This window comes from Miniopterus natalensis, chromosome 4 (genome assembly GCF_054644295.1).
Source record: "Miniopterus natalensis isolate mMinNat1 chromosome 4, mMinNat1.hap1, whole genome shotgun sequence".
NCBI classification, from domain to species: domain Eukaryota; kingdom Metazoa; phylum Chordata; class Mammalia; order Chiroptera; family Miniopteridae; genus Miniopterus; species Miniopterus natalensis.
Genome location: NC_142084.1, coordinates 50,394,683 through 50,417,508, shown reverse-complemented (window position 1 = coordinate 50,417,508; position 22,826 = coordinate 50,394,683). Strand labels below are relative to the sequence as shown.

Below are 22,826 nucleotides of genomic sequence, written 5' to 3'. Positions count from 1 at the left end.
AGGCCTTGTCATTATTGATAATGCATTTTTACTCAAAAATAATGTCATTGCTCCATGGTCGATTATGATTACTGATACTTATTTTGCATTTATTAAATGCTACCCCCATTCTAAATTATTCCATATATTAACTTACTTAGTCCCTCATAACAATACTATAAGTAGTGTCACCATATTTCATCTAAACAAAAGAGGCCATCAATTGTATGGGCTAATAAAGAAAAAAAGCTGCCAATTAAACTATTATACAGAACTTCCTTATTTTATCATGGAAGTTATCCTTTTTACTTGACACATGTTGAAAGAGCTCTTTCAGACTTTATTGAACATAAATTTTAATACTCTCTTATGTATAGTCTTTTTAAAAAGTAAAATAGATTGGAGTAAATATTTCCAGAACTCTACATTTAAAATCTAACTCTTCTGAATCACATTTGCCTCGGAGATATTGGTGTTGGATTTTTTCTTAAGTAACTCAAACTTATATATGTAAAAAAAAAATCCTCATAATAAGCAGTTTGTTGATCCAGTACAAATCTGAATTCAGTGAACTTCAGCAACATAAATACACACATTTAGCTGAAACTTTTTAAAATAAATCAATGAAAAATAGTTATTTTAATCCAGTACTTTTGCTGAGGTTTTTTTGTTTTCGTCCGGATGTCTTATGGCTCTGACTTTTGGGTACAAGGAAAAAATAAGAGTAATTCTTAAATTTGTAAATGGTGGCAAGTCCTGCCTTTTTTAACCCAGACCACATAACCTAGCAGATCATATGCTTGGTGTATATAAGGGATGGGGAATAGCTATGAGGCTAGTGGTACCATTAAATTAATAGAAACTTGGGGGTTTATCCAAGTGATAGTCACCTGAGGACTTTACCAAATTGATAACGAGCTGAGAGCATCACGCAGGTTAAGCCACAGAGACTTATCCAAAGGAGGCCACATCCCCACCTAAACTAAGGATAGCACCCTATCCTATCCTCAGTTCACCAAAGCTCTTTTGTATAGTAATTAGTCTTACTAGAAAAATAATAACGATCCCCTCCCCACAAAATCTGAGATCCTATGGAGAGTTTCCATGATTTAAATTCTGACTGGAACTGCTGGGTATAAAAATGTATGATGATTTCATTCTATATTCAAAGAAAAAAAGTATTACCCCACCTGCTTATATCAAATTACTAGAAAATTCAAATCAAAGAATACCTTGATGTTTTTATTTTTCCACAAATAAAATTTCATTTCATTCTTAAGCAATTCAGCTAATCTTTGTAAAAGAGAAACAGAAGGAGAGAGCTGGAGGAATGGAGGAAGATAAGGCAATGACTAACTAGAAAGTACATGTCCCACCTAAAGGTATTCTGATTCAGTAATAAAAAATAAAAAGCTCTTCTGGCTCAATATACATACGTACATACATATGTACATATATACATTCATTCATACGTACACACACAGATACATACATAAAGAGACGTGTGCAGACATTTGAGCCACCACCTTTCAACCCTTGGAAAAAACTGGGATCATGAATGATTGGCTACAGAAAGGTAAGGGTAAAGGAGGGGTCCAGGACTACTGTAAGAGTGTTTTTTCACTCCCTAAGAACAATTTTTACTCCATTTGAACTTTAATAGCCCTGTTGAGAATGCATGATCTTCTAGACTCTGGAACAGTGTTTCTCAAATTAGCTTCCAAAAATGTGTTCTGGGGAGTCTGAGAAATTGTGGTTTTTTTTAAGAAGGACTCATTACCAAGTGTTAGCAACACTGGGCAGCACTGGTCCAAAACAGCATAACAGTGTTGTTAGTGCCTATTTATTACACTGTCTTAACCTGAGTCCTTTATGTCATTCAAGTATTTCCAAGTGTTTATCCCACTGGTCAACAGACAGACAACTTATAATGAGCATCTGCCCCATCATCTTATATAATGTTAGTAATAATAATATCATCATATTATGAGAGGTAATCTAGTCCAAATCCATTTTTTTACAATTAAAGAAAAAGACTGACATGGAAAGATTATGTATGATTAATGCAAGGGATCCCAGCTGCAATGGTTTGGGGGTTTTTTGCTTGTTTTATTTTGTTACTAGTATATTACATTGCTTTTCTTAAAAAAAAAATTTAAAGGTTTGGGTCCTTTTCAATACTATCACAATTAAAGTGGACCTGGTCTTTGTCAAGCTGCTTTTCAAATTGTGATACAAGGCAAAATCTTCCCATATAATTTATTAGAAATTGAAATGGATCACTTATTGAATGAAGACAGTTCATTTGTATGTAGCAATTTACAGTTTTCTTCACAACTTATTTTAAAAGGAAGTAAAGGTAGTGGAATTTAAGCAATGAAATATTGAAAAGAATATAAAGTTATTTAAGTTCTTGAATATGTTTTAAAAAGAAACACTATTTTTATTATCACTCAAAAATTGAGATTCTTTCTAATGTTTGTTAAATAAAAATAGAAAAGGAGAACATAATTAAGAGTTATTTTGTCAGTGTTATTATTTTAAATTTTTTCTTCAAAATTATAGTGCTGTAATCTAATTTAAGAAAAAAATATCTTTAATTAATATAAAATCAACAGTTAGACCTAGTTTAAATGATACTATGAATATGAGCATAGCATCATGAAACAAAATGTTTCCAAAGCTGCTGCTAAAGTAAATAAAGTTTATAATTATCCATATTGTCATAGTTTTAAAATAAAGAAAAACAAACTTCAAGTAAGAATCAAAATTTACCTTTATTTTCAGGTCGCTTCAGAAGAACTTAATAAGAAAACTTCCTCCTAATGCCTTCAAGAAGTACCATGATCTTCGGAGACTGTAAGAAAATTTTTAATTCCTGGTATTAAAATTAATTACCATTTTTTGGCATCTCTGTTTCTTCCCACTTCTGTGAACACCAGCCCTGTACCACTGCTTAAATCTAATCCCTCTTTGGGGATTTATTTAGCTGCTAGTTTAAGACTACCAGATAACTTTTTTTCAGTAGTTCTACAAGCCATTCTAGAAAAATCTTAGATAGCTATCCTCAAAGAAACTAGAGAATGTGTGCCTTAAATCTCCCTGCCATACTCTGCCATAATGAGGATCGTCAGGAGGCTTTACTCTCTGCACTATTTAACAATGGATCACTCAACACACACCTTAAAGAAAGATGGTGCGAAGAACTGTTACCAGATCTGTAGTCAAGATTAGATAGTGGAGAGTTTTCTCCCGGGGGTTTGCAATCTCATTCTCCACCTAAGAGAGCAAGTCCTTGTGGTTTGAAATCACTGAGCATATTGTTTTGGGGACTTAATTCCATTTTCACATCTGCCTTGCAGGTTGAGTTTTATTTGGGCCCCAAGTAGTATGTGACATGTTAGCTTCTCTTTAGTTTAAGTGGACTTTAGGGTGATATATGTATTCTCAAAACCCAAGGTGGCCCAGGTGATGTTAACAGATCATTTAGGTCAACATGTAAGCAAACCATATTGTCCTATGCTTGTGTTTATATATTTTGTGCCTGAATCATACTATCTAGAAATCATCTCAGAATTTCTAGTTTCATTCTCATACCTGTACTAGTTTTGGTTTTTTTTTCTAAATATGTTTTTATTGGTTTTAGAAAGAGAGGAAGGGAGAAGGAGAGAGAGAGAAACATTGCCCTCCAGCATGCCCCCCACCAGGGATCAAGCCCACAACCTGGGCAAGTGCCCTAACCAGAAATCGGACCAGCAACCTTTTGGTGCACAGGAGGCGCCCAGCCAACTGAGCCACTCCAGCCAGGCCTACCTGTATTGGTTTTAGTTTGGGTTTTACACCAGAGAAACCCGGGGGTGTGTGTGTGTGTGTGTGTGTGTGTTTAAGATAACAGAAATAAAACAGAATCAGAAGAAGCAAAATGAATCCTCTTCAATGAAATGTTCTTAAAACCCAGATAATCTGCAAAAAAGTATATTTGATATTTGATATTTGAAAATAAAAATTCCAATAAAAATGACTTTTTAGAACTTTATTCTGGACATTTATCAATCAACAGAACAGAGCTTTTCAAAATTATGTCTAATACAAAACTTTAAGATGATACTTTCTTATGTATCTTCTGGTTTCTGTAATACAGAGAATTTTTCTGATCTTTAGCACCACCTTATGTCCACATGTTTAAAAGAAGTTAGGACTTCAAATTTAAATATCAAAATTCAGATTTATATAACTCAGTAGTTTAGGATTTTTAAATGATGAACATTAAATTAATTCATGAACAACTCATTTGTTCCAAATAATAAAAGATCAAATAGCTTAATTTAAAAAAAATCTAATTGGTTATTAGATGTGTAGCTTGGCTCAGCCTCCAGGAAATATACGCTACTGCTTGCTCATTACAATAGTTAGAAACAAATAAATAAGTACATGTTAAAGTCTTTCTATATATTAGTGACAAAGATGCATTCTCTACTATGTGATTGGGCCACAACATGTTCTGTGAAATTGCCAAGTGCATGATAAAGTTAATAATAACATTTTGCAATCAAACTTAGGTTTTCTTGAATGTTGGAAGAAATGAGGAATCTCTTTTAGTCAAAATTTCTAATTAACTGAGAGTTTGTTCATATTGGTTTCTCCCTTATTGTTCCTAAAAGTTATAAAATGTGTGTGTGTGTGTGTGTGTGTGTGTGCACAGGCTTCCAGTGTGACTTGGATTACTTAATTGTAAGCCTGTGTTTTTGTGCTGACATTCCTATCTAATTTATATTCTTCTGGTCCTGATTCTTTTTATTTTCATTTTTCTCTTCATCATGTATACTCCTCATAAGTTTCCTCAAACATTTGGTGGGGGTGGCGAGATTTGGGGTGTTTAATTTAATTAATAAAATTAAAGTTGACTCGCTTAGCAGATTTTTTATTAACATGGAATATGTCCCGGGGCCTTAAAGATGTCACATACTTGTACTTTTGCGAGCACTGTGGCACACACCAAGTTTGAAGAATTACAGAAGGAAATGCTGTATACACACACACACACACACACACACACACACACACACACACACACACACACACACACACACACACACACAGAGATTACTCTAAAAGACAATGGTAACCAGCACTTAGAGCAAGAACTGAGACTTGGAGCCCTTCCGTGGTCATTCGCCACCACCTGGGGCCATAGAAGTGCAGCGCCTCCCTTGGTGAACATGATGCAATTGCTTGTGTTCTGGGACCTATTTCCTTTGACCTCCAGCTAACTCCCGGTCAGGCTTCCAGTGTGACTTGGATTACTTAATTGTAAGCCTGTGTTTTTGTGCTGACATTCCTATCTAATTTATATTCTTCTGGTCCTGATTCTTTTTATTTTCATTTTTCTCTTCATCATGTATACTCCTCATAAGTTTCCTCAAACATTTGGTGGGGGTGGCGAGATTTGGGGTGTTTAATTTAATTAATAAAATTAAAGTTGACTCGCTTAGCAGATTTTTTATTAACATGGAATATGTCCCGGGGCCTTAAAGATGTCACATACTTGTACTTTTGCGAGCACTGTGGCACACACCAAGTTTGAAGAATTACAGAAGGAAATGCTAAAAAGTCTGACTTCAGGGCTTGTTTTATTAGTGATTAAAGTTTCATTCCCAGATATTAAATTTTAGCTATTACCTCTTTTACCTTTATAACTAGTATTTCTAAGTAAAGGCTAGCCTAATCATGCCTGAATTTAATAGCAAAACAAAGTTGCATGATATCTAGCTTCACGAAATTATTTCATTATGTTTACCTTTTTAAATTTAAAAAAAAATTAATTGTGGTAAAATACATGTAACATAAATGTACCATCTTAACCATTTTTAAGTGTACATTCGGAGGCATTAACTGCTTCACCTCGTTGTTACCATCACCACCATTCAGACACAGAACTCTTTTCATCCTATAAACCTGAAAGTCTGTTTCATTGTTTTCCTTTTTTAAAATGTATTTATTAATTTTTACTATTAAGACAGTTTTAGATTTACAGAAAAATTATGAGGATAGTACAGAGAGTACTCACATACCCCTTACTCAGTTATTAACTCTTCTATTGTTACAGCATATTTGTTACGATGAATGAATGTAGATAGCATCATCATTATCATTGTTTTCCTTTTAATAATTTTCACAGGTTCCTGCAAAACAATAAGATTAGATCCATATCCATCCATTCTTTCAGAGGACTGTACAATCTTACTAAACTGTAAGTACCAATTACTTTGCCCATTCCACAGCATTTGTGAGCCTGACCCATTCCGGTGCATACCAGCCCTCCTGCACGCAACAGTGCCTGGGAGATCCGCAGAGCTGAAGGGCACATAGCACTGTGGCTAAGAGCGTGGCATTCTGAGTCGCACAGGCTTTCGAGTCCTGACTTCATTACTCAGGTGTGTAAACTTGAGCAATTTATTTTCCTTCCTGAGCATCAATTGCCTCTACTGCAAGATATAAATTATAACAGTACCTGCCTCAAGTTTGTTGTGAGGAACAAATGAAAAAGTGTATGGGAAGAATTAGGCACACTGTGCCCAGCACATAATAAGAACTATTATTACATAATACATTAGTCATGGTGACAGGAATAACGATTGAATGAACTTAATCAAAATAAGAAAGCCTGCCCTGCCGAGCGTGGCTCAGCGGTTGAGCGTTGACCTAGGATCCAGGCGATCGGGGTTCGATTCCCGGTCAGGGCACATGCCCGGGTTGCGGGCTAGGCAGCCGATCAATGACTCTCTCATCATTGATGTTTCAATCTCTCTCTCTCTCCCTCGCCTTTCCTCTCTCTGAAATCAATAAAGATATATTTAAAAAAAACAATAAGAAGAAAGCCTAATGATAATTAAAATTTATGAAAGAGAAAACCCAAAGACTTCCACAGTTATTCTTTTTCTACTAATCCTGCTTTTATGAATATATAAAGCACTGTAAGGTTGAAAGAGTAAAACTGTTTAAAACTGTAGTAAATATACTAACATAGAATTTAGCATTTTGACCATTTTAAGTGTACAGTTCAGTGGCATAATCGACATTCACATCCTTGTGCAACCATCACCACCATCCATCTGCAGAACTTTTCCATCTTCAAGTAAAACTCTGTACCCATTAAACAGTAACTCACCACTCCCCCACCCCTCAACCCTGAAGACCACCATTCTACTTTCTGTCTCTATAAATCTGACTACTCTAGGGTACCCCATATAGGAGGAATCATAGACTGTTTGTCCTTTCGTATCAGGTTTATTTCACATAGCACAATGTCTTCAAGGTTCATCCATGTTGCAACATGTGTCAGAATTTCCTTCCTTTTTTAAGGCTAAGTAATATTTCATTGTATGTATATACCACATTTTGTTTATCTGTTCATCCATCAATAGACATTTGGGTTGTTTCCGCCTTTTGTCTATTGTGAATGCTGCTGCTGCGAACACGGGTACACAAATATTTGTTTGAGTCCTTGCTTTCAGTTCTTTTGGATAATACCCAGGAGTGGATTTGCTGGGTCATAAGGTAATTCTATATTTGATTTTTTAAGAAACTTCCATACTGTTTTCCACTGCTTCTGCACCGTTTGACAGTCCCACCAGCAAAGCACAAGGGCTTCAGTTCCTCCAAATCTTCATCAACTTGTTATTTTCTGGGTTCTTGTTGGTGTTTGGGTTGTTCTTGTTTTCTATAACCACTATCCTAATGGGTATGTCATGGTTAAGAGCAAAGCTTTTTAAAATAGTCTTTCTCAAAGTTCCATTTCATCAACTTTTACCAAGCAGCTGAACCTAACATCCCCAAAGAAGTTATTGAATGGAAACGTAACAAAAAAAACCTCACATGAATAAATAAGTCTCTGCCCCCTTGCTTTCTATCTTAACCCAAGAAACTCTTTCCAGTCAGATTCCTAGCTTGTGGTGTCAGAGTTGGGATTGAAGACCACCTAATTATTTTACAAGCAAAACGAAGGAAACCACTAGAGACTCAAAGCCTTCACAGTAATCACGTCCACCATGTTCTCTTCTCTCTTATCCCACCCCTGCTCTTCCCTGTCTTAGCAAATTAGCCAAAGTCAATATTGGACTCATTCTTACCAGGCTCCTCACTATCTTTCTCTCCAACCTATGATTGTTCAAAACTTACTAAACAGCATCTTGGTTTAATTTTCCATGGGTGTGGAAGGTGATACAGACCTGGAAAGTAAATTTAAAAGTGTTCTCCATCTCTTTCCATGGTTGTTTTTCATAGAACTGGAATATTGTTTGGGTACTAAAGATGTCACAGACCTCTAATTTTTTATAGATAATCGTTAGATACCTGCTTTTCATTCATCCATAAATATTCGCCAGCCCTTATAGTGTACAAGTTCTTCAGCAAGACACTGGGGGGGGGGGGGGAGATAAGTCAGACCAGCTTCCTTCCAGCTGCTTGTACATCAGTGTTTCAGGTAGAGCATTGTACTACCACTGGGGAGAGGTGGACCTCTCACTTTCCAGAAGCTTATAGTCTTGGGTAGAGAAACGATACCAGAATACACCCAGCAAGAGAGAATGCTAAAAAAGGTTACCTAAGTCCTAAACCTATGTCATTCAGACCACAATTGCTACTTATTATGATTCAGTGAAAGGACTGACCATTTTGGGTCCAGAGCAGTGAGAAGTGGCTCTGAGGAGGACTGGGCTAAACAGATGAACACAGAGTACATGGGTGGATCATATGTCTTTATCTGGGGGATTCCCATTGACTTTTGTTGTTTTTTTTAATATATCTTCATTGATTTCTGAGAGAGGAAAGGAGAGGGAGAGAGAGAAACAGAAACATCAATGATGAGAGAGTCATTGATTGAGCCTGCAACCCTGGTATGTGCCCTGACCGGGAATCAAACCCCGATCGCCTGGATCCCAGGTCCATGCTCAACCACTGAGCCACACCCGGCCGGGCCCCATTGACTTTTAAGGGAGCCCCTTGAGGTCTTCAGGGGAAGTGCAGAAGCTATTCTTTACCTCTTCTTGAGCCCACCTGAGGCTCCAGGTTTGCAAGGGAAGGAAGGAAGTGGTTCTAATACGGGCCATCATTCCTTACTACCCCTGAGCAAATATCAAATTTGGTGAGGGAAGGGGAGATTCCTGACAGGAGAAATTTTACAGGATGTCAACTTAAGATCTGTCGGAGTGGAAAAAAAAGAGAAATCAGTGTGGTCCATGATCAGTGGAAGTGAAACTTGAACTAATGCTTGTACATGGATTATAGGCAGAGAGGGAAAAGAGGAGGAAAGAAATTGAAGTGGGAGGCATGGACGGAAATGCTGTTATAATAAATAATGTGTACTGAGTACTGTGTACTGAGTGCTGATGACATGCATTGCCTCAAATGTTACAACAGCCCCAAAAAGTAGGTACTAATATTATCTCCATTTTAGAGTTGGAGAAACAGAGGCTTTCAGAAGTTACTTGCTTGCTTAAGGTCACACTATAAATAAGTAACAAAACTAGGAATCAGACTGTCTGGCAGCAGATTCAGAGCATTGAATTGCTGCACTAAAGAGACTGAGCTAGAAATAAACATGGCAAGAGGAGGAGATCAACGTAGAAGAGAGGGGGTTAACTCTGTAAAAGAGTGAGAAGTTGGGTAGGTAAGGCAGGGTCAAACTCTTTAGCAAGGTATGCAATGTCCTTTTCACCAGAACAGAGACCCCTGTCTGCCTCCCAGCTCCATGGTGAGGCCACACTGAATTACCTGGTGATCCCTTGACTTGTCACTCTCTACTTTTTGCTTTTGCATAAATGACCTCCTCCAGCCAGTGTAACTCCTACCCATTCTTTGCTTTGAGAATGACATGTCTTCATCCAAGATGCTCCTCAATTGCACCTCCTTCAGTAAAGCCTTCCTGCTTCCTCGCTCCTTCATGCTGGGCAGCCGCCCCCCCCCCCCCCCAGCAAAGCCAGGGGCCTCCTCCGCACTGTCAGAGCAACTGTACATCCTGCACTTCTCTCTTTTCCCTGCATTGCTATAATAACCTGTTTACATGCTGTCTCTCCTCTAGACTCAAGGCCCCTCAAAGAAATAAATGGTCTACGTAGGATAATGCCAGAGAGTAGGTGCTCAAAACAATTTGATGAATAGATGAGTGAATACATGACTGATTGGTTTATTGACTGATTATGAGGGAATGAAAAGCTAGACATACAAACGTAAATGATAAAGAACTTTTAGAGACCCAAAGGCAGGAAATGGCATGATGAGGAGAGTATATAAGAAAACTTAAGATGTATGATTATTGTTTTTCATTTCCTTATTGTAAGATATCAGGAATATCAAATTTACTGTAGTCATTTCTCCTTTTTCAGGTATCTTAGTCATAACAGAATAACCTTCTTGAAGCCTGGTGTTTTTGAAGATCTCCACAAACTAGAATGGCTGTATGTTTAATTTATGTGGCATATTACAGTATTCGTTTCTATGTTCTAAAAATATATGTGAATTAATTTTCTTTTCTTCTGGCTGGCAGGGTAATTGAGGATAATCACCTCAGTCGAGTTTCCCCACTAACATTTTATGGACTAAATTCTCTTATGCTCCTGTAAGTACTAAAATTAAAGCCAATATTTTCATTAAAAGAAAGCACTTGATTAAAAATTACTGCTTTAAGTTTAACAGCATTAAATTTGGAATTATTAAAACACTTAAAAGGCTTTTCAACTAAAAACCATTTCTTAATTATAGTTTATAAGGCTATTTTATAGTTCTAACAATTTTTATAAGATCTTCTGTCTTCTACAATGTCAGCCCATCAAAACTGAATACAGCTTCATGGTGATATATTATTAGAATATTCTTAAGCACGCCATTACTACGCTATATTAATCTTGGTTAAGAAAAAATAACATTCATTTAAGGTCACCCCCTTTTCACTGCCCACTATTGAAGGGCACGGGCTTTTTTTTAGTTACTAACATTCCTGCATATGACAAATATTATTTGTCAAATTTTATCACTAACAAGCGCTTAAATATAAAACACTTACAGGAAAAAAAATAGAGACGACAACTAACTTAATAGATTTTCATGATTTTATGGTTTTCATAATAATACCATGTTTGACCTAAGTTTAAAAAAAAAACACCTAGAAAAATGTGACTTTTAAAATTTCCTTTCTCTTTCAGGGAGCTGATGAATAATGCCCTCACCCATTTGCCTGACAAACCTCTTTGCCAGCACATGCCGAGACTGCATTGGCTGTAAGTGCTGTGTCTTTTCTTAAAGAAGTCAGCTTAGTTTTGCCTAGTTTGTTTGGATATTATTTTTTTGTAAAATGATGTTGCTAATATCATATCACACTTTCTCAAATTACTTTAGCATGATTATGTTATCAAACATCCCCATTATCTAAACTAACTCCTCTAAATTCTCACCAAAATAAAACATCTTTAAAAAAAAATAAATCTTGGAGGCAGAAGGAAGACAGAAAGAATGTCCCAGTATCTATATAACATCTCCCCCTTTTCCCTGTTGATCTATTCACCTATTTATTAATTTGGTACAAAAAGACTAAAGTTTCTAAATTCTGCATAATGGGAATAGGATACTTAGAATTTAATTTTGAAGTCTAATCACAATAGAATATGTTCCATGAAATTTGTTACAGAATAGCTTTGCTTGTGGTACTAAGTGTCACTCCACTATTCAGAACTCAATTACCCTGTAAATTCGCCTATTTAAAATACAGGTAAAATGAAGAATTAATTCATCAAAATAACTATTAAAAAGTTTGATCAATAAATGGCATATGCAGTATCATATGAAAACTCCCTCTTTTTCTTATTGTGTAGGAAATTCTCAAAATTTTCATTGTTTAATTTCTAAGCCCACAGTAGATGAAAAATACCAAATTAAAAGTAGGGGGAAGTTAGAATAAGAAACGTTGATTTTTGTGAGAAATGACAGCTATCAACCTGATAATAAAGCTGGAATTAGAAGTATTATAAAAAGCAGACATAGTAATTCAAAGCATACTATTTTGGAACCATTTAGGGGAAGGCAGATATTTCAGAAATCATTACTTAGTCCAGAGGACATCTTGATATTGTCATTGTAGTAAAGGAAAATTAAGTTTAATATCCTTTGTTGTAATTAAAGTTTGGTTCAGATGAATACATTAATAGTGATTCGTGCTCAGTAATCCAAACTTACTCTTAAAGCGCAATTGATTAATATTTACAAAAGTAAATTAGCAATGAAAAAGGCGTGCACTGAGACCAGAAGTAAATGTGGGAGGTATTAGGCCTTCCCTTTGCTTTTAAAAAGGCAGCCATATATCATTTCAGATAAAAATGATTAAGATTTATTACTAAAAAGTGGACTTTTAAAAATTGTTTTACTAAAATTACCATCTTTAAATTTTAGCTCCAAAACAACTCATTACATGTACATTTCTGATGATGACTATTATCACAATTTTAATGCTAGTAATAATAACTTTTGCTTTATAAGCATTTATTTCTTTTAAAACTAATTACAATATCTTTGCCTTGCCCTTGAACTTATATTTAGCAAGTACAAGTATAAACTAGAAAATCTGATCGACGTGTTGGCCAAAAAAAAAAAAAAAAGATTTTTAACTCTGATTTAGTGGGAAAATACACATAAAATAAACAGACATATGATAGCCCAGAATAACATGCTTGCAAAATATATGACAGACTACAGATTAAAACCTTTAATATAGCTCTTTCAAAGCAATTTAAAAAGAAAACACCTGTAAACACTATAATAAATATAGGGATATTTTAAAAGGAAAAAACATAAGTAATAAATAAGCATCTGACCAGATGGGCAATAGCCAAAGAAAGGTGAACTAAAAATCAAAAGAGTAAAGTAAACTTTTCATTTGAGATAAGACTGAGCAAGTTTATATATGGGTAGAAGAAGCAAATATAAAGAAATTGAAAATATGGAAAACAGTGAGGCTATATTACGGAGCAAAGTGCTGGAAGACATGGAAAAGAATGGAAAAATAAAATGTGACACCAACAGAGCAATGAAAATGAATGAACTAACCCTACTACAACCAACATGGCTCGATTTCAAGAGCATAATATGAATTACAAAGAATATATCCAGGTTGGACAAAAGTAGGTTTACAGTTGTAATACAAATAAATAATAAAATAATTAATAAGGATACAAGACTAAACTCTGTGTTTCGTGTACTCATTATAAATCTACTTTTATAGTAGCTATAAACCTACTTTTGCCCAGCCCTGCTGAAGTAATTGTTTGATTCTCTTTAAGAGCTTCCATCTCTTTGCAGACATGGTCCAGGTGTTCATGCCTATTGTCCACCTTTTTTCACGATTTCACTTAACTATTAATTTTATGTATTTTAATTTCCCTGTTTGGCATTTGGAACATCTGAGTTATGTTACAGTTCCTTCCCCACAATATTGTGCTTAGGCAGAAGAAAGCTACAAGACCATATTGTTCCCTCTCTACCAATGAGAAAGAACTTTACAATCTACAAAATCATAATTTTCTCAAGCCCATCAGAGTTCTAGGGAATGACCAGGAGAGATGGCATAGATACAATATTTCACCCTTGGGGGAGCACAGAGTGAAGAGTTGACTGTCATAGAGCACGTACAAAGAAAACTGCTCAAATTTTAATAAACTTATAAAGGTTAAATGTGGGCTACTTCCAGAATGACAGGGAACCCCACACTCAAGGGAGTCAGCTCTTCCCAACAAGCTGTTTTCCACTGGCCTCCACCAGCTCACAAGAAAACCTGGGAGCAGTTAAGGAAACCAGAGTCCTCTTTGGTGGCACATGGGCACAAAACCCCACCTTCTTCTCTTGACTTCCCTTTTATGAAGCAAAAGCTTTAAGCCACTGGGAGAGGGACAGAAAATTATCCTGCAGCCAGGGACCAGGCATAGACCCACTGCTTCCAAAGGAAAGGTAGAGGGGAAAGCCCTCTGGTCCAGGAGAGTGCAGAAAACCCTCTCCAGCCCAGGACCTGTGCTGCTGCAGAGCAGTGGGTAGTGCTCACATCTCTTGGAACTTGTGGGGCAGAGGGGCCAGCAATGCTGAGACAGCCCCATCCCTAAAAGAACAAGAGAAAAATCCTTTGCCAAATTATAAAGCAATCAACAGAACCAGACCCAGAGATAACTCAGATGTTCCAACTCCCAAACAGGAAAATGAAAATACTTATAATTAATAGTTAAATGAAATAGTGGAAAAGGTAGACAATATACAGACCTGCTTTATTTGGAACAACAATGTGCCCAGCTAAAGAACTCCCTTCCCAAACGTCCCTGCATCTAGATCTATGTGATTAAGCCCTGAGTAAGGAGGCTGAAGAAGTTTGGTGTGGCACTTCTGGGAAGCCCCCTTCAAGAGAGAAAGGCAGGCCCTTCTTTCCCTTCCTTGTCCAGAGCAAATGGGTACTGCGGCTGACCTTCAGCAGTATCTTGGACCATGAAGACCAGGACACATGAACAGTGAATGTGAAAGATCTGGGTTTCTAACAACTATGTAAAACTACCATACTAGTCCTGGATGGCCTAATTCTAGATACTTTTTTTCTTGAAAAAAAATTCCTTATGTAGTTATGCTGTTATAGTTGGGTCTCTGTTATATGTATCTGCACCTAATCCTAATAGATATAAAACTGCAAACAAAGAATGCCCAATGAACATTCACCGAAACTGACCATATATTTTAGGACATACACATACACAAACCAAACTCAAGAAAACAGATGGAGGGATTAGCCTAAAGCAGGAGAAGGGTCATCTCTTCCTCTGAGACTAGAAGGAGACCAGGTGCATTTACAGGTAAGTCTATAGATATCTGGCAGAAAGTCAAGGGCTTTTCCCTCCTTGATCACCTCAGTTTTTTCTGTGAAATAGAAGCCAGAAATGTTTAAAAGGTTGGGAGGAGGTAGCGGTTAAGGAGGTTTGCGTGGTTGGAATGCCACCAAGGTGTAAGAGAGAAAGTTGAGAAGGAACAGGCAAGATTATTGATGCTTTTGTTTTTTATTGTTGTTCTGCGGATTAAAGAACCAAATTTTTATTTTTGGCACATTCTGCCATGTATAAAGAGAAAAATTAAGTGGTTAGGTTCAGAGGCTCATCAAGTTGGAAAAGTGGTCTAGACATGAAGTCAAACAAACAAATGAACAAACCAACCAAAACACACACAACCTTTTCATCTCCCTGAGAGCTTGGAGCTGAGCAACAGGACACCGATTTGGATGCTTCAGCTAACATGTATGCTGCAAACCAGATCCCTGCCTGTCAAGGACCAAAGCCTCTAATTTCAGGAAGAAAGCCAAAGCAAACTTACAATTCAAGGTTAAAATAAACTTAAAGTTAAATAAAACTAACAGTATAATCAAAAGTCCCTAACTTATGCCTCATTGTGTATGTCCCACTGATTTTTCAAATTAATAAATGATACTAACTTAAATATAAAGACTAGCTTAATAGGGAAAAAATTTTTTTTCATAAATAGCTAACAAGAATAGAGTACCGAAGGATGATTTGTGAGGCTGAAGAGAGCATCACCACCTGGTGGTAGATTCATGGAAACAGCAATAAAATAGTAAAAGGAAATGGACAGTCTCTGTCATTAACTTACATTATGAGAGGCCAAAAGCCTTGGCCAAACCTAATGACCAAAAACAGGAGCACTGTAAGTGCTTTGTTTCCAGTTAAATAGAATAATAGAAGTTTCTCTTTAAAGGGATGTCCTAGAATATTGTATTCCGGAAATCCTTTCTACAAAATCCTTGAATTATGGTATACTGCCTCTGTTAAATGTTTATGACAAGAAGCTGCTTCTCTGGACACCATAGATTGTGAGCTTAAATTTAAAATGGCTTGTGTCCTTCAACCAGTAAATCTCATTTTGCAACCTGATGCAACATAGAAAGACCTTATGTGTTCTGTAGCCTCACTTCAAATATCTCTCTCTTGTTTTGCTCTTCTCTGTTATAAATACATGTTTTTCTCCAATTGACTTGATTTGTAGACCCCCTTACACCCAGGTCTGCCAGATATACTTTGATTTGTCAACATGCATCTTTTATTGCCCAAAATAAAACTGACTCTCCCAGATGGAGCCTAGCCAGCAGAATATCGGCACTTCCACCAGTGCTACTCGTTCATCCCTTAGGGATTTTAGTAGCTGTGTCACACTTCAGCTCATATATTTGAGTCGCAGTTACTCCTGTAGGTCTGTGTTATATGGTGACCCGTAAACCCGGTGTTGGTAGAGACTGAGTAGATTTAAGGACCTGCACTTACTTTTGAAAGAATATCCCTAACCTCAGCTAACTCTGTTCTACAAACTTGCCCCATCAACCGAACAATAAAAGAGGGGCACAAACGAATACCTTCATGACAACCAGAAGAAAATGATAAAGCAGAAACTTTCTGACAAATTTCCCTGCTCAGACCAGACGCCTAACGGTGACAGTCACATAGCAGGGGAGTTTAAGTAGGGTCTAGAGAGTGCCCCAAAAAATGTATACACACACTTTGAATAATTATAAAAGCAGTGTTTATTAAAATCCATTTCGTTTTCAAAATTGAGCTACTAGCTGTTAAAGTGTGTGTATACGTTTTTTGGGACACTGTGTATATGCAGGCCCTGAACTGGGAGTGGACAGCCAAGGACAGCCTGTGGGACTCCCTCTGCACTGGCCTGTGTGGCAATATAATAAAGCAAAAGGTTATTTACAGCAGTAAAGGCTAGGGAAATTTTTTTCCTGGGGAGTGTTTAGGCAAGGAGGTAGAGGCTCAGTATTGTTTCGGCAGTAGCAGCTTCTCCAGGCTGCAGCAAAACTGGGTCACACCACTTAGAGAAATGCCACTGGTAACTCAGATGCTTAATACAGTCCACTGTTAAATCTCTGCTCATAGTGTCTACCATAAAAAAACTTCAGTTTGACTTATTTTTTTTTCACATTTCTCAGTGTAACATATGGGTCCATATGAACACGTGACACAGATGTGGTGACTCAAACCACTTTTACTATTAACATCATAAAAGAAACGTTAATATATATAGATATTATTTCAGCTATTATGCAAATGGCTACATGTAAGAATCTATATAATATAAACAGCATGTGAAATAAGATTTTATTAGAAAGCAAATAATTCTCAACCAATTTATTTCTGTCTATGATTAAAATTTAGCTTTATCATCTTTTATCTTTATGTTTCAGGGACTTTGAAGGCAACCATATCCATAATTTAAGAAATTTGACTTTTATCTCCTGCAGTAGTTTAACTGTTTTGTAAGTAATGTTTTATTCTTTTCAAATAATGTTAGAACTCTTTACAAAGAAAATGAATCACTTCTGTAGCTAGCATAAGCATGCATAGTAATCATGGCAAATGTTCACTCTCAACTTGAAGTTTTTTGAAACTCAAGCACATTGGTAAAAATTACTGAAGTTCAAATTAAGGGTAACTACAGAGTCTCAATATACATAAATCATCACAATGGCACTGTATTATCTGAGGCCTTAAAGCCCATTTTAATGAAAAGAAATTCTCATAGACCACCTAGAATCTGTTCTTGGACCTCAGTTTGAGAAACACTAAGTTAAAGTCGTAATCTATAAGAATGTTTGCTCTACAAATTATTACTGCAAAGATTGGGGAGGGGGATTAATTATAATCAAAATTTTAAAAAATACTGCAGAATGTTCACACCCCTGAGCATATAATTGTGTACACCAGGATAAAGCTTAGAATGTTACTGAGTATAGTTTATCCTGATGCCTTTTTGGCCTAGTTAGTTAGTTAGTTAGTTAGTTAGTTAGTTATATTTAGACTAGTCTTTTTCTTTATGTTTTTATTGATTTCAGAGAGGAAAAGCGAGAGGGAAAGATAGGAACATCAATGATGAGAGAGTTGATGGGCTGCCTCCTGCACGCCCCGGACTGGGGATTGAGCCCAAATGTGCCCTGACCAGGAATCAAACTGTGGTCTCCTGGTTCATGAGCTGACGCTCAACCATTGAGCCATGCTGGCCGGGTGACCTGTGCTTGTTTTTAAAGAAACCTCTGCATTAAGAAGTTATTTATGTTTCCTCTTGGCAAGTACTTGTACTTTTCTGGTCCAGAGATATTGGAAGGAGGTGGTACTGGTTTGGAGTGCGGGGAGGAAATAAATATTTAAGGATGGGACAAGGCGAATTTCCAAGCATGTCACAGAATATTTAAAGAATTGAGTATCCTTTAATTTTTCTATGAGTTAGTCCTTTATGCCAGCTCATACACATGAGATCATGCAGAAATGAACTGTCAAGAGTTTCAGTCATTCAGCGTCCTAAACTAGAGCTCTAACTTGGTCCAACTTAGATTAGATTTCCTTAGGCAACTCCACCCTAAGTTACATCAACTACCAAATTTCTATGAGTGATATCGTTTGAGGGGTATTTTGTTAGACATGCTACAGCAGCTGAAGAAGCGACTCTGTGCTCCCCGTGCTCTCGGTTGTATTATATTCAGTCTGTCCTCAAGAGTTGAGATTTTTCACTATTTCCCTTGCAATACTCTTCCCTATTTCACTTTAAAATGTGTTTTATTTTTTTTATTATTAAAATATTTGAATATTTAAAATTAAAATTATATTAACTTTTCATACTACTTCAAATATCTTGATATGAAAAGTGTACTATATATAATTACCTTTATTTTTACAGACTATTAATCTCCTCTCTAATAACTCAGTTATCAGTTGCCTCAAGATACTTCAATGTGTGTTTCTTATTACTTTCAGAGTAATGAAGAAAAATGAAATTAATGACCTAAAAGAAAATACTTTTGCACCTCTCCAGAAACTAGATGAATTGTAAGTTTGATTAAACATATAGTGATAGACAAAAATTTTTGTCCTACTCTTTTAGTTCATACTTGTTACACATATATGCTTTTATACATTAAGAAATATTTATTATCTCTTTTCCTAGCATAATTTATATATACCTCGAGCTACGAAGGAATTCTGATAGCATATAAAAATGTGTGTTAAAGAAAAATATTAAATAGATATTTGAGGAAAGTGAGGTAAAGGAAACATAGATGCAGAGAAAGAATAAAATTAGAGTAAATTTAATAAATAAAATGCATCATATACCACTCTGTTCCACTGCTAGAGGGACAGCGAATTTGTCTTTAAGTTTCCTGAGGAGTTAGAATTCAGAGACCATTACGATAAAAAGACTTAACTTTGTTGATTCTGAAACCAAAAGATAATCTTTGATTCATAAAGAATTAAACACTTCTGTGGGTAACATCCTAACCTATAATAATGGCAGAGAGAGATAAATTGAGCTAGTTATTTATAGTATCACTATTTCGAAATCAATCACAGAATAGCAAAGGGCATGAAAGCACTCTCTGATAAACCAAGGCCTTGTGGTTTAAGCTCATAGGAACTGATCATCAGAATAAAATATATTGAGAACAATGGATGAAGTGCATGTCTGTCAGACACTTTTTTTATTTTTCAGTATAAATTTTTTCAGTTGGGTTTTTGCTGAAGCTGGAGCTTGCAACTAGTTTGATTTGTGTTTTCTGGAAAGAATATGAAGTGTAGATAGATCTACATGTTTTGACCATTAACTCAGCATAACATTAATTTATTAAAACCTTTTCATAAAAGTTAAAGAATATAACTAGAGTGTTTCTCTGGACACCTTACCTGTATTCTGCTCTAAAACATCAATAAACAAGCCACTGAAACCCTAACATTTTTTCCATAACCATTAGCCTGAAACATTTTTTTGTAGACAATACCAATCATTCACAAAATGTGCAAGAAAATCTCAATACATGAATATTAGAACCAAGCATCTTTTGTAACAACTCCTGGTATCTGGCAATGGAACTACATCTTCTGAACATAGGAAATTATTTTATTCTCAGTAGTGGGGAGAGGCTTGTGTAGTGATACAAAGGCATGATCGAGCTATTAAAATACAAGTTAATCAAGGGGTTCATATTGTTCCTTGTTTTATTCTTCATGCGACCACTTTCTGAATATAAGAAGGCAATTCCGTTAAATTCTAACCTTCATGGTGGCAGTAAGATTTTATGTGAGTATCAGTAACCAGCAGTGAACATGGAACACAAACAGTTTAGACCGTAACCAGTGCTAATTCAGGTTCAGAGATAAAGGAACAAACAATTGCTGGAGAGGGCAACCAAGGCCAATCATTAGTTCAGCCTAAAGCCCGCCTAATCCCATTTTAATCACTGGCCTGAACAATTAGATTTAGAAGGCTGAAAATGGCAATAGTTTTAAATGAATGGGTCTAGATTTAAAATAAGAAGATGACTCTCCTTTTCAGAGAGGGTTGCCCCTCCAGGCTTGATCACACCAACAGAGGTAATGAGGGTAAATAAATTGGCAACAGCCAGGATTCGCTTGTCACAGTAGACCTTATGTAGTTCTGGTGGCAGAAAATATTTGCCACACACTTGATTTAATTTGTGCTTTTAAAAGCTAACTACTTTAGGTCAGCGATTTTCAACCTTTTTCATCTCGTGACACACATAAACTAATTACTAAAATTCTGTGGCACACCAAAGAGTATATTATATTTTTTGCCCATCTGACAAAAAAAAAATAGGTATAATTTTGATTCATTCACACCAGTTGGCTATTGTTGTATTGGCCTGTGTCATTTTTTTATTTGACAATCTAAGGGAAAAGAGGTCAGTGCCCCTAACTAAACAGTCAAGTATTAAAAATTCTTGCGGCACACCAGTTGAAAATTGCTACTCTACTCAGAAATGGTTCCCAAGTCCAGTCAAGTTAAGACCAACTTTCCTAAGCTGAAACTGGAAAAATAAAATGGTCCTTTTACATGTCACTTAGGATCCAGGCCAACAGTATCCCATTACATGATTTATGATGTAAGAGCTATATGTCAGAAATTGCTCTGATAGCCAGCACTCCCACCTGAAACTCTTGAACATAATATATGGAGTTTTAATATACTAATGGACTATACTAAATCTGTTCACATTGTGTAACTAACATATCCATATTTTACTTGGCTTCCCACACAGGGAACTGATACTGTGCCACCACCTTTACTTAAATATGAAGCAGATGGATTCAGTCTATTAATAGTCTTCTAAATGGGGGGAGAAAGAATAGCTAGTCTAACTATGTTGTACACCTGAACCTAATATAATATTATATGCCAACTATACATTGATAAAAATGTGGCTTTTTTTTTTTTTAAAGGAGAGCTGATTGGAAATTAAGCTAGATACTTGATAACCCAAGATGAATAAGTATAGTTCTTCTACCCAAGGAAGTCACATCTTTCAGAAAATGAGCATGCATGTTCAGAAACAGTTTTAATATCATGTTATATGTGCTCTATGTGTTATATGTGCTATGAAAGAAGTGTGCACAGGGAGTATACGGGAGAACAGAGGAGACAACACCTAACTTCTCCGGTCATGAAGGAGTGACCTTTTGGGGCAGAATCTGGAAGGATGACTAGGAGTTCACCAGAAGGACAAGAAGGAAAGCTTATTACAGGCAGAAGGAGGCACCCTTGCAAAATCATGGAGATTAGAACACTGAGGTGCATTCAGGCCGCAGGGTACGTCATTTTAACTGAATAAAAACGTTTAGAAAGCTAAACTAGAAAGATGGACAGTGGCAAGGTATTTAGATTTAGCTTTTTATGTCACACTAAGCAGTTTTAATTTTATCTTTTAGGCAACCGTGAATTATTGAGGGATTTTAAGAAAGGGATGAAATTTTAGACAGATTCCTTTGGTTGTCAAATCAGAACAATCTGTCTTCATAGACAATTCACGCATAAATATGTAAATAACAAAAATAGTCTCAAGGTTCAGTTTACAGCAAAGATATTTATAATATTCACTAAATTATATGGGCTATTTATTTTTAGTTTAAAAAAACTCAATCTAAAACTATCCTGCCCGTCAAAATTGGATAATCTAACCTTTGACTAATAAGAACTCAATTTACATAACAAAAGATCTATTCTCCTGCGTCTCCCAGTGGCAGCTAACAGTACATGGAATTGAATAGGGAAAGTGGATAGGCTTTCTCTTAGTATCTCTCAATCACATTGGAGAATGAATTCCAGACTATTGAAACATTAAGTATCTTGTTTAGAAGAATCTGAGAACTTTCTCAAGAGAGCTGCCACTGTCAAAGCTACCACAAGAGCTGCTACAGTCGAAAATCTTCTTACACTAAGCTACAAGGCCACACCATGTTAAGCAATCCAACCTCTATACATACATGAGGTAACACACAAAATATCCCACCCACGGAGTATACATAATCTAGTGTGTATCAGCTGTGAAAGAAACTTGCTCCTGAAAATCCACTTCAAATTCAAAATCATAATAAACCCAAGCAAAATAAAAAATTAAATCTCCAAATCATATTCTTACTCTAATGGAAGGAAGGAAAGAAGGGAGGGAGGGAGGGAGGGAGGGAGGGAGGGAGGGAGGAAGGAAGGAAGGAAGGAAGGAAGGAAGGAAGGAAGGAAGGAAGGAAGGAAGGAAGGAAGGAAGGAAGGAAGGAAGAAAGGGTACACACATATATTAATTGAATCAGAAAATTGTACCTATTAGAACATCAAGTATTTGTCTCTGAGGGAGTGATGAAATGAGATAAAATATTTTTATCTTTTCCCACTTCAACCCCCTTTTTAAAACTTTTATTTAGACTTCTGGTAATTAATATGACTCATTAATAGCATTGTTAAAAGTGATACAATGGTTTCCTAAT

At 36.2% G+C, this 22,826-nt stretch overlaps 1 protein-coding gene across 1 annotated transcript in view; it reads left to right on the top strand.

Annotated features, from left to right (window-relative positions):
• Positions 1–22,826, top strand: part of RXFP1 (relaxin family peptide receptor 1) — a 51,557-nt gene that overhangs the window by 16,711 nt on the left and 12,020 nt on the right. The window contains exons 5-11 of the mRNA XM_087816144.1: positions 2,767–2,838; positions 6,158–6,229; positions 10,362–10,433; positions 10,523–10,594; positions 11,178–11,252; positions 17,249–17,320; positions 18,813–18,884. Of these exons, the coding sequence (XP_087672270.1) occupies positions 2,767–2,838; positions 6,158–6,229; positions 10,362–10,433; positions 10,523–10,594; positions 11,178–11,252; positions 17,249–17,320; positions 18,813–18,884 (507 nt within the window). The remainder of the gene's footprint in view (positions 1–2,766; positions 2,839–6,157; positions 6,230–10,361; positions 10,434–10,522; positions 10,595–11,177; positions 11,253–17,248; positions 17,321–18,812; positions 18,885–22,826) is intronic.